Source organism: Dendropsophus ebraccatus, chromosome 13, assembly GCF_027789765.1.
Source record: "Dendropsophus ebraccatus isolate aDenEbr1 chromosome 13, aDenEbr1.pat, whole genome shotgun sequence".
Lineage (NCBI taxonomy): Eukaryota > Metazoa > Chordata > Amphibia > Anura > Hylidae > Dendropsophus > Dendropsophus ebraccatus.
This window is the reverse complement of record NC_091466.1, coordinates 41,632,133-41,644,745: the sequence shown is the minus strand read 5'-3', so window position 1 is coordinate 41,644,745 and position 12,613 is coordinate 41,632,133. Positions and strand designations below refer to the sequence as shown.

Below are 12,613 nucleotides of genomic sequence, written 5' to 3'. Positions count from 1 at the left end.
AAAAGCAGAATAGACCGGGATTGCAGGAACATAATTAACAAGGTTTACATACCTATCCTTGTGCCCTGTAGCGCCGCTCCCGGGTCCAGCTGATAGCCACCTGCTGCTCTTCCAGCTGCAACGTCAAATACCTGGCTGAGCGATTGCCAGCTCAGCCAACCAGTCGCTGAGCCCGGCCATAACATTTAGCTGGAAGAGCTGGGAAAGTGATGTACCTTGTTTCCCACCAAAAATTACAGCTGCTGACCATTGGAGGGACCCAGGAGCTGTGCTACAGAGGCACAGAGACTGGTAAGTATACATTATTTAATTATGTCCCCTCCCCCTTTAATTTTTTTTTTTTTTTTTACTTTAATGTGCCTTTCATGAATAAAATATTATACAAATCAATGACACAGAAGAATACATTGCAATAGTAGAAGTTTTTGAATCAGTATATAATTAAGTCATAATATAGGTATTATCTTGGACATTTACCATTACCATCATTTGCCAGTAATCCAATTTTTTGCCCATCTAAAGGAGAGGTTGGTGAGGCATCTGGATAGCTGTCAGCAAGGCTGGCCCACCTAGAAACCCATTTCTGTCCACTTTTACTGGAGCCAGATGCTTTCTCAGCCTGCAAAAAAATTGCAATTAGTTTAACAACAGAGTTATATGCAAGTACTGGGACCAATCAATGGTTGCTCATTGTACCTACCTGGACATCAGCCTGGGGAGCGCCATTTGCTTTGACAGAGTGACTCGTGGACAAGATTGTCGTTGTGTGACTCACAGTGTTCTCATTTAGAGAGGTTTCTTCTTTTTCTAGTTTGATGACTGGTCTGTAAATTGCTGAAGAAATTTTTGAATACTCATCTGGTTCAAAGACTCCAAATACCTAGATGTGAAAAAGGTTAAGTATTCCCCATTATCTTTATTAGCCTTGATTTATGCCCCCTATACCAGAACATCATTCTGACAGACACAGCAAAAGCCACAAAGTTAATGACTATATTCAGCATTTTAGTCCATGTCAAGTCTCAGAATAGATATATTTAGCCTTGACAGATTGGTGGAACTAAAAGTATTACAGAAGTAATTTATGTTTTTTCTTAAAATTTAAGTAAAAACTATTTCGAATGACAAATCTTAACAAAATAATTAAAATTACTATCAAAAGTTTACTATCGAAACTCAGGCTTCATTTTTACCTGGTCTATCATTTTCCTAGCTTCTTCAACTTCTTTATCTTGATTCTCTGTTTCAATGGTATATGTCCCGGCATCGCTTAGGCTGTCTTCCTCCTCAGTTTTCTTGACCCTCAGTGGCCTACATTCAAGAGGTGGCACTACAGATGGTGGAGGTGAAGGCTCCTTTAAGGGGGCTTGTACTTGATGGCTGGTTGGCATTGGGACTACCGTCGATAACGGCAATGTCAGAGGTTTCTCTACTGAGTCTTTCGAGACTTCCGCCTGCTCTCGCAAATACTCAGCCACAAACTCCTGGGCAAACTTGGATTTCTTCCCGATGCTACCAAAGCTTTTCACTGGAGGTTTTGCTGTTACAGGTCCAGCAGTACTTATTCGATCCTCAGTTTTTTCTCTCCTAAAAGAATTGGACCTTTGAGGAAAGGCCGAATTTACCAGGGGTTTGGGGACTAAAGGGGCTGTAGTTGTTCCATTAGTGGTCAGCTTCTCTGCTGTTAAAACACCTTTCCTTTTGTCATTTTTGCCTTTGTTGGCAGGGTCCGCTTCATTTTGGGAGGCGATTGCACTGTGTGTGAAGGACTGAGACCTCTTTTTTCGAGGCGCATCATCATCGAAGAATTCTATAACGAATGCTTGCTGACTGTGGAGCAGTTCTTCCGGCTCACGCTTTATCTGTCGTTGAAGTTTGCCAGGTTCAGATGGTGTGTTCTCCTTCTCGGGAACAGGTACTGCTGGATCTTCTGAGTCACTTTGGGTGCCATCTTCATGTCGGTTACCTGAAACATTAAAGAGAATACCTCATACATTAAACGCACCTATTCTTACAGAGCAGCACTCCATTCTGACCGTGGGCAGAGGACCCCAGTATATGTTTTCCATATACCCTCATAGGGTGTATGGACCAGGGTTAAAATCAGACACAACTGCTTTATCCAAACTTTTCTAAACATTTTAGCTTGACTATATATCAAAACTTTTCAAATTCTGTATTATTTTCTACTGAGTAATAATGTCTTTTCATCTGTTGGTTTAAGATGAATCTTAAATGGGATTATTAGATAAAGCTGGGAGAATTGATCAGCTAAGTGCTTCCATCCCTGGTGCACTGCCTTTTCCGTCATACTGCAGGAGACAGGCTTCATGTAAATCTATGGAGACAAGTGCATCTTCCTACTTTATCTAATGATCTGTGGGGGTATGAATAACCAGATCCCAACTAATCAAAGGTTTTTACATGCCTTTAAAATGTAAATTTTTAACCCTTTTAAAAGGGCCAGGCCAATTTTTGTTTTTGCACTCCTGTGTTTTTGGTTGTTAAGTGGTCAATTGACACAGACACTAAAGCTTGAAATAATCATGCTATGGCAGCTTTCCTCCAGAAACAGTGCCACTTTCAGTTTGGTTGTGGGTTTTGCAGCTCAGTTCCACTGAAGTAAATGGAGCTGAATAGTAAAATCACACACATCCTGACAACAGGGGTGGCAAAAAAACAGCTGTGCTTTTATTTCAAATTCTGAATATCCATTTTTGTCTTTATGTTAAATACTATTATTAACCTACAGTGGCAAGACAATTAAATCCAGATATAATGGACGCAGACAGGCAGTGGCTGGCAGAGTATGTGCAACAGAGGCCGAGGGAGTGAGCAGGGCCGGCATAAGCACAGGGCTTACCCGGGCCCCCTAGCGCCTCTAAGGGCCCAGAGAGGTAGAGGAGCCCAATGTTCTAATGTTCAGCCTGCTCAGTGAGTGTTAGAGTCAGTGTCAGTCATTCAGTCAGTTTCAGTCAGTTAGTGTCTTTGCCAATAATGTGGGTTTATGTTTGTAAGTGGTGTCTCAAGTGATTGTGCATAGTGGATGGATGAGGGGCCCACTAAAGCTTTGTCACCCAAGGGCCTGCAAAAACCTAGAACCGGTCCTGAGAGTGAGCACCAATAAGGCCATTCTTTGTATTTGTATTTATGTCTTTGTCCCACTGTAAAGAAAGGCTAGACATGATGAACTGCATAGCTACAAACTACATCATAACATATAGAGAATACATAAAGAACAATACTTGATGCTACTTTGAATTTGTGTGGTGATCACATTCTAATACCCAATTCCCATCAAAGTTGTAGAACCTGCAAACCTTTATCTAATATACATGGGCTCCTTTAACATCATTTCATTTTAATATAATGACTTACCTTTGAGAGTCCTATTGTGGATGGGAAGGTCACTCTTGGTACTGTAGACATCTTCTCCAGGAGATGGTCTTCTTATTAAACTTGGGTCATTTTGAACCAACCAGTCGGCTACTTTATTTTCAACAGATATCATTTCAGTTGGGGCAGTTTCCTTTCCTCCTGTTCTCCTCTGTCTCATTGAGAACTTAGTGACATGATCCTTAATCTTTATTTTCCCAGGTCGACAGTCATCAAACTCAATGGTAAAAGAAGCATGACTCTGCATCACTGGGGGTGTCGCTGTATCTGTGTCTTTAGTAGGGATTTCATGGACTTGGGCCTCTGGAGATTTGGCTGGTTGCTGAAAGTCTTTTGTGGGAATTTCGAAGTAGCTGGGTTCTCTTCGGAAAGAGTAGAGTGATTGGTCAGCAGAATCCCTGTACCCTAAGTTGCCATTCATTTCTTCTTCATGTTGAGACATTTCTTTCGGTCGATCTAAATGAAAGGAAGGAATAGTAAGTAATAAAATATTTATTTTGTAGCTCTGAATGTGCTACAAATCAAAAGCACTTATGAGACCAATTCCTTACGTAGCAATGAATATACTGCTAGAGTGGAGAAGTTGAAATGCATCATAGGTCTATGGTAAGCCTGGCAGTATAGGGAAATTGTATGGCTCCTACAGAAGTCAAATAGCCTCATGCCACTGCCATACATGCCTGTTAACCACAAATACCTCCATACTTTTGGAATTTGATGGAACTCCCAATCCTACCATGGGCTAATGCAATAAAATATTTTTTTCCCTAGAGACCTGTCAAAAGTTTTGATTGTCCTGGTTCTGGGTGTCTAGACCCCCACTGATCATAAGCGTTTCACTCCCTGGTGTGTTGCAATCTTCATCTTGCTGCAAGAGAAGACCTTCTTAGACTTAGGTCCGTTCACACTACGGAATCAGCGTTGAGATTCCAGGCGTGCGCCTCCGCATTCTCACATTGTAACTGATAGAAGGCAGGAGTCGGCGCCAAGTCCACGCAGAGAGGTTCTGCCCGGAATCTCAGCACCAAATCCGTAGTGTGAATGGGGCCTTACAGTGGACACTGTCTCCTACAGCAAGATGGAAAAGGCAATGAGCCTGAGAGTGATGTGCTTAGTCATGTGCTTCTCCTGGCTCCATCTAACCATAAATGGTGGACTGAAGACTTCTGTCATATCTCTAGGGCATGTAAATTTTTTTTTAAGTGACAATGCCCATTTAGGCATCTTGGCCCTACCCCTATAATGTCATGTGTATAATACTGTGTCACCTTATGTCAATTTATTTGGCAAAGGGGCCTTTGGGCTCCCTTAGGCACCAAGGCCTAGCTTTAATTGCTTCCTATGAACCCACTATAGCTATCCCTTTGGCCCCATTGCTTAGTTAAACTCTGCACAGTTAGTTGTTTGCTAGCCATGTATCACCAGGGTTCTGTAGTCTGAAAAGTCCCAAAAGCTTTTCTGTCCTTATGAGAAGATCAGTACTATAGGTGTTCTAGTTGGGGCCCTGATAAAGATTTGACATTGGGGTCCAGAAGTTTTAAGTTACACCTTCGATAAGAATTATTTATGTCCAATACAAAGCTACCTTTATTTATAACATTGTGCAGACCTGCTGAAGTGCGTGATGCACTTGCCTAAAAGGTCTATTACAATTCATCAACACTTAAACTATGCCATCTAGTCAATAGGAAAAAGCAGCAGTAATCCTCCCAACAAATAAAATGAGAACAGGAAAAAATATGTCTTCACATTACTACCAGACTACAAAGCTTTTGTTTATTGGATTCACTTCCTAGTCACCCAAAGTAAATAGGAGAAAAATAAACTAGGCTTTACATAGTGAATTACACAGAACAAAGGAAATACTGCCTAGCAACACCTGGTGAACACATATCATTTTACATCGATTTTACACTAAGCTAAATCACTACATTAAATGTAAACTTTGATACTGACAGAAGATTTAGCACTGATGTTCAGAATGCAAGACTATTGGCTAATGGATACTTTAGATGCTCTAGGGAAAATAATAGTTTAATATAGATGAATTGCACAAGTTGGATACTATACCTCACTTTATTAGAGCACACATCAGTGACCTGCACTGTAATCCCCAAAGACATTAGAATTTCAGTGCGATTCCTGGATATCTACTGTCTACAGGGAGCTAGAAGGAGCTGTCTCATGAAGACACCCCCTTTACATCTACACTGGGACCCCCCTCCTCCATGAGCCTGAGCAGAAACTAGCTAGGCTGCAGATCCCCATCATTATGAGCTGTTCCTGGCATTGCAGTATCAAGCAGAGCCCAGGAACAGGTTTCTGGGTAAAAGTTCTTTCTCATCGTATGCAATTTCCACCATAGATCCTGCCCGAAAGACACTTTTTAGGGAACTCTACTAATATGAATGCATCAATGACTACAAATTTTAACACTGGACTGATACCTATTATGTAGAAAGAATTGCAGATTGGAATTTCCCTTCAACCTGATTCTCATGATAAATGAGTTTTCTGCTATAGAACATCTGAGGGTGTGGAGAGCACCTAGCTACCTCTTGGCATAGACCCAATGCATAAAATATAAAGCTCTAGAGAACGAGGCCAGGAAGTAGAGATTGTACAAACAATTTGGAAAACAAAGCAGGACATAGAATGGATAAGAGCACAAGACAGTTGTTATACTAGACGACAATCTCTAGTAACATGGTAGTCTCAATATGGTCTCCCCTAGTAATGAACGAACCTCGAGCATGCTTTGGTTCGTCTGAACTCGAACAGTGGCATTTGATTACCGGTCTGAAGTTGTTGAATGCAGCCCAAAGGCTGTCTGGAAAACATGGATACAGCCTATGACTGTATCCATGTTTTCCAAGACTCCCTAGGGCGGCATCCAAATTTTTCAGTCCCAGTAATCAAATGCCGCACGTTCATGTCTATTCTCCACCCATGAAAAAGACGTCCCTGTGAATCAGAAAAACACAACCGTGACATGCTCACCTGTATAGTGATCTTCTGGCCTCCTACCATCATGTTTCTCATGCTTGTTGTTGGCATCATCCTCTCCCCACCAAGATGGCTGACCATATAGTGGTGTGCGATATATTGAAGATTCTGTGAACAAAGTTTTATCCAGTTAAGTTTGTATTGTTTAGTATTTGACTCTCACCTATATACATTGTGCATTGCATTACCTCTAGTGGACACATGGACGCTTAACACTATTAAAAGGTTATTCTATGAAGTCTGTTCATGCTGAAATTCAGTAAATTATGATAATCACTGTTGTCATTTAATTTTTAATGTTTCTACTAGTGACAGCCTTGCAGTAAACAGAACATCACTATGTGGCCAGAGTGACAGAACATGTGTGTCCACCAGTACACAGCTCATTAGATGGACGTGCACATTGCTATATACTTTGAACACAAAATGGCACCATACTATGTAAGCATATGTTCTTATTTTACAGTGTATGCAATAAATATTATATTTAATAGTGGAACCAAGTATATTGTCCATTGGTATTACACCTCTGCCCTGTTCACTTAAAGAGGACCTGTCTATTTTATCAAATACATGTAATGCCCATGGAAAAAAACTATTCTGGATCACCTATTTAAATATCTGTTGTGTCATTCCTTTGTATTTCTTACTAGATATGTAGGATTAACAAAACACAACTGGGTGTTACCAATTGGGTGAGTGTCCCTACACTGTCTGACATCATCAAATCAGAGTTGACAGTGCAGGCAGGACGCGCCCCCTACTGGTAACACCCAGTTGGTTATTTAGTGATACACTTCTAGTAAGGATGACAGTAGAACAGCCCATCATAGAGCTAGAAGAAAATATGTTCCACAACTGTCTATGGGGAATACAAGAATTTACTAAAACAGATAGGAATGGTGACAGGTCCCTTCAAAAACAATAACTGCTAACTACCATTCCACGATGAAAGTATAAAAGGCAATGCCAAAGTAGTTTTTTAGATGTATTCCCCAAGGCTGTTATTATAGGGTAATCTCATATCTTTTAGTGCTAATGTCAGTAAAAATAAGTTCTCACACCAAAACAAACATTAGATATAGCCTGGAGAAGCACACGGCTTTGTACTCCCCAGCTCACTGATTGACCCAACTTGTTGCAGGAGACAGGCAACATAGACTTACAATCGAGCAACTCTCCTAAAACAAATGGCAAGCCAAGGAGTAAAGTGTCAAGACTTTCTTTTTTCTTTTTATAAAAAAGATAACAAAGTGTGCAGACCAAATAATCAGATTATCCCCAAATCATGGATTACATATAGTGCCATCTCGTAGATATGCCAAAATGCAACTGCAAATATGAGATGCACAAGACACACTGTGGTCTCTCTGGATATATACTTCACAAGATACATGTATCAAAGTTGTTTAGGAATGCAAAGTATTCCTGACACATTACAGTGGACTGTGTTATATGCAAGTTTGAAGAACACAGAGTTTTCCAGAAGATGATAAAAGTGTCTAAATTAACAGTACAAGATGTGGTTTAACTTTTAGGAGGATGTACACAAGTAGAAAAACACAGTTTACAGGTTATGTATGATATCCCAGCTCAGCCCATTCATTTCAAGCTGATCTACAGAACCAGATATTACATGACCTGGGTAAGGCCGACTTCGGGGTAAGGAGTTGACCCATCACATCTAGTAAAAACCCTTACCTTAATACTCCCCTTTTCCCAAAAAGGACACAACGCTGAGTGACATTTGGAAATACTGGCCACAGCAGCCTTTTATTAAACAGTAAACATAAAAGAAACACTCTGTAAACATTGTCACCATAACAACTTTAAATTACATTCATAACCTTTTGTAAACATTTAACTATACCAATAGCCATAATTCCCAGGGGAGGTGACAGATGACCCAAAAGAGCAGTTCCAATTTAGACTGTAATCCCCAGGCGCACCGCGCCGGCTCGGGGCTGACAAATATGCCATGTACTGCTTTTTTCTTTTCCCCCTGGTTCCTATGGAACCTCAGAATAACCAGTCAAACAGGGGTTCCCCATTACTTTAAATGGGCCCCCGAACCACCTCACTCAGGGCCATCGGTGACCACCCCTCGGCGGGCTGCCGCGACAATCAAGCAATGCAAGCCTCTAACTCCACCGGCCACACGATAGCTATAGGGCGGGCAGGCGGGCTGCTTCTCGTCAGACGCTGGAGAATGAGGTAAGCCCTCCCCCCAGTCTTTTCTACAAATTGCTGCCCCCCCCCCCCCATGCTCCAACTGCCCCTTCTATTGGCCCATTCACACTGTGCCACACTCTGTTATTGGCCAGTGCTCCCCGCCTGAAATCCCTAACATACCGTCCCTAGCCTAGCCAATTAACCCCTAACTGCCCCCCCTGTCATGTACGGGCTGCACTAGCTGCGCCCATTTCGCCCTCCCTTATAGAAGGGTGTGGTATTGTTTCTGGAAAAAAGCAGACAAGTTTTTTTCAGCCCTGTAAACCCTTTTAACATAAGGTCTGTTGTTGTCCTAAACACCAATCAGGGTGGCAGTAGCTCAAAGCTATGGGTGATGTGGGTGGAGACAGCATAGCTTTATACAGTACTAAGAGCATATAGATGTAACCGATTCTGGGAAGATGCCCTCCTTATCCCATGTATCTATTTCAGAGAAAAAAAGGATCTAGGGACTCAATTTTAACAGGGAGTATAATAAGGGAACTGAGGTAGGTGATAACTACAGTAGTTTCTGGGTTACTTCAACAGTAATTTGATTTTTTTTTTTTTAATACCAACAGATGGCCAATGGTCAAAAAGTGTCAAACACACATAGTAGAGACAACAGGCATAAATGTCTGAGGTGTCCCAGGTATCAGTGCAGGAAACAAATTGGGGTCAGGGCCGCTTCTGCCATGAGGCAGAATGAGCTTTCTGCCTCAGGCGGCAGATTCTTTGCTCCACTAGGGGGCGGCACAATCCCTTACTTTCACTCTGCAGTTCAGTCTGGTTATCTTTCCAATTGCATCCAGTCTGCAGACACAGCACGAGGCACCCCTGCATCTTCAGACCCCTCTGCCTCCTCCTCAGGCCCCTTCTCCCTAGCTCAATGACCAAAAGCCTTGTCACTGGGGGAGAGTCTCCATTGATTGTCCCATACAAAATTTGAATATGCAAAAAAGGGATCCGTGGAGCCTCAGTTACGAGTCTCAAAACACAGGAATAGCCAGATATCCCTCTCTCCAGAGAAGGAAGCCCATTGCCAAGGGGTGCCTCCTAGTGGGGAGAGCACCAAACCACCCTGATACATAGTCCCTCAGGTCCTCACTCTGTTGCGAGCTTTGGGACCTAAATAGGGAAACACCAGGGTGGCCCCTGTGAGTCAAAGTCTAACTCTGTGGCGAGTATAACAACATAAGACAAGGCCACCCTGGTGTTTCCCTATTTAGGTCCCAAAGCTCGCAACAGAGTGAGGACCTGAGGGACTATGTATCAGGGTGGTTTGGTGCTCTCCCCACTAGGAGGCACCCTTGGCAATGGGCTTCCTTCTCTGGAGAGAGGGATATCTGGCTATTCCTGTGTTTTGAGACTCGTAACTGAGGCTCCACGGACCCCTTTGCATATATATACACATATACACACATATATATACATACATATGTAACTGAGCCCAGTCTATGCCCAGGATTGCCAGCTGCTATCTGTCACCAGTGACTGGCATTCTAGGGACACAATAGAGAATCCCTAGATGCGGCAGACAATGCAGCAGACTCCACTTGAAGTTCCACCTGTCCCATTGACTTAATGATATTCTCCAGCTCAATTCTTTTGGGATGACAGATTAAGCTTGAGAATATCATTGAGTCAATGGGACAGATGAAACTTCAAGCAGAGTCCGCCACACGGCCTAAACTTGAAATTTTTGAGCGTATTCCATAGTGAGAACATACCCCGAGACGATAGAAACTATACATATCTATAGAAATATTTGAATTAAACAAAAACTACATTGCTTTTCCTGCATGGTAAACGCCATTAAGGGTCTGTTCACACGTACAGACTCGCTGTGTATTTATCGCTGCTAGTTTCTCGCACATAAATCCACAGTGATACTGATTGCTATCAAGTCAATGTATGTGTATTCTCGCTGCGTGTTTGGTGCGATTTTTACATGCGAGTTTTGATTTTCACATGATTTTCACAGGAGAGTTCAACACCACAAAAAATGCAGCTACTTTCATGCGAGTTTGATGCGAGTTCTGTGCGAGTGTTACGCAGTAAGTCTGTACGTGAGAACAGACCCTAAAAGAATATATCCGTGCAATATATTCACTATTGGTATATATGTGCTGTATATTGCTGCTGGTATATATCTATGTATGTATATATCTGCTTATGCAGTTGGCTACCTAGATTTCTTAACTACTAATTGTTAATTTGGGGGGGGGGGGGGGGGTGCCATTTCATTTCTCGCCTCAGGCAGCAGAAAACCTAGAATCCGCCCTGACTGGGGTAATAATACTTTTTATTGATCTCTATAGGGCATTTGAAGGGTCACTAAGGTCAAATTTAATTTCAGATGGTTTCTTTATGGTCTAGTTTGAAGACATAGGCAGAATCTCAGCATTACATGCCTGGACTACTTACAGTGTCTTCCATTGACTGCAGAATTGGACACAGCTAGTAGAGGAAACACATACTAGAACAATATATGGAGTCATCATAAGCTATCATTGAGCCCCCTTTATGTCCCTCCAACAAGCCAACAGTAATTGTGAGGAGTGTTGTTATGGTGTACTCCACTCCCACATCCAATGAAAATGCATTTTGTCTACATTTGCATGGGTATTGGGAGATTTGGAGAGACAGAATTTGGCTCATGGCAATAAAACATGGCCAGCTCTTGGTGCTAGAAAAATCTAGAACACGCAATCATGTATGTAAAGGTCCAACCATACATACCACTAGGTGCTTTCTTGTCAGCCTTTTCCTGCTTCCCTGATGTTGAATCCACATGGGGTGGTTGTTCCTTGACTTGCTCTGACCTTGCGGCTACTCGTGTCTTTAAGTTCATTTGAAGTTGGCTGGTGTATTTTTCATGCTGGAGATACAGAGATGAAATAAGTGAACACATTTTAAATTATTTAGAAAAGTGCACTTACAGTGACCATTGAAATTTAATTTTTCTTTGGATATCAGAATTACACAGTACGTTTAAAGGGGTTGGATGGGGCTTTAAAGCGAATGTACCACTCGGTACATTGCTTTGTGTTTTTTTACATGAATAGACCGCTGCTGGCGCAGAGATGCGGTTGCCATGGTCCTTTGTTTTCAACAGCCCCCCAGTTCCCACGCATGACACCAGTTTATTTCTGAGCACTGGCCCAGCATGAAGCACTGGGGGCAGCCTCGCTGGCCCCCAGTGTTACGATCTCCCCTTTGTGACACGGCTCCATTGATTCTAATGGAGCCACGTCACAGAGGGGAGGGGGTTTCGTCACACTGGGGGCTGGCGGGCCTGCCCACCAGTGCTTTATGCCGGGCGGTGAATAAAAAAAGGACTGCAGTGCCGGTGCCAATCTATTTAATGTAAAAAACTACAAGGTGGTGTACCTAGTGGCACATATGCTTTGATATTGATGGGTCTATCCTTAAGAGGGGGCCACCTCCGATCTGCAGAGAGTCGGAGATATCTATATAGCACTTCAAACTCTTTGTTTACACTATTTTCTTGAATTAGCAGTATGAATGCAACATCTCGTATTGCAGCTCTGCATCACAGCTCAATTCAGAGAGCAACACAATAATTTCATTCTGATGATCAGCCAATCCCCAGGGATCAGACTCACACATAATAAAAAAAAAAAAGATGTATTATTTTCAAATAGATCGACCCACTAGAAGACCAAGAGGTCTTCAAATACTCCTATGGAGGCTGAACCCTCTGAAATGTTTCTGTTGGGATACAGACAGATGGGTGATTAAAAATTGGTCTTTCTTAAAGAGGATGTACCACCAGGTACATCCTCTTTAATCTGAATCGACAGATCAACCAGCGCCGTCATGGAGAAGCCGGTGCCGCGGTGCGTTTTTCGGACCGCGGCCCGATTCCCCTGTACGGCGCTGTTCTATGCACTGCAACCGGCCGGTGCTCAAGCACTGGAGGTAGGCCGGGCCACCCCCAGTGGGAGGGAATTCCCTCCCCTGTATGACGCGGCTC

At 42.6% G+C, this 12,613-nt stretch overlaps 1 protein-coding gene across 7 annotated transcripts in view; it reads right to left on the bottom strand.

Moving 5' to 3' along the window:
- CEP170B (centrosomal protein 170B) overlaps window positions 1–12,613 on the bottom strand; it is a 102,798-nt gene that overhangs the window by 27,383 nt on the left and 62,802 nt on the right. For 6 of the 7 annotated variants that reach the window (XM_069951329.1, XM_069951326.1, XM_069951331.1 and 3 more), the window contains 6 exons: window positions 11,356–11,494; window positions 6,397–6,510; window positions 3,379–3,852; window positions 1,194–1,966; window positions 701–880; window positions 478–619 (listed from right to left, as the gene is read on the bottom strand). In XM_069951329.1, coding sequence (XP_069807430.1) covers window positions 478–619; window positions 701–880; window positions 1,194–1,966; window positions 3,379–3,852; window positions 6,397–6,510; window positions 11,356–11,494 — 1,822 coding nt within the window. The remainder of the gene's footprint in view (window positions 1–477; window positions 620–700; window positions 881–1,193; window positions 1,967–3,378; window positions 3,853–6,396; window positions 6,511–11,355; window positions 11,495–12,613) is intronic. The other variant, XM_069951330.1, reaches the window with a different exon arrangement.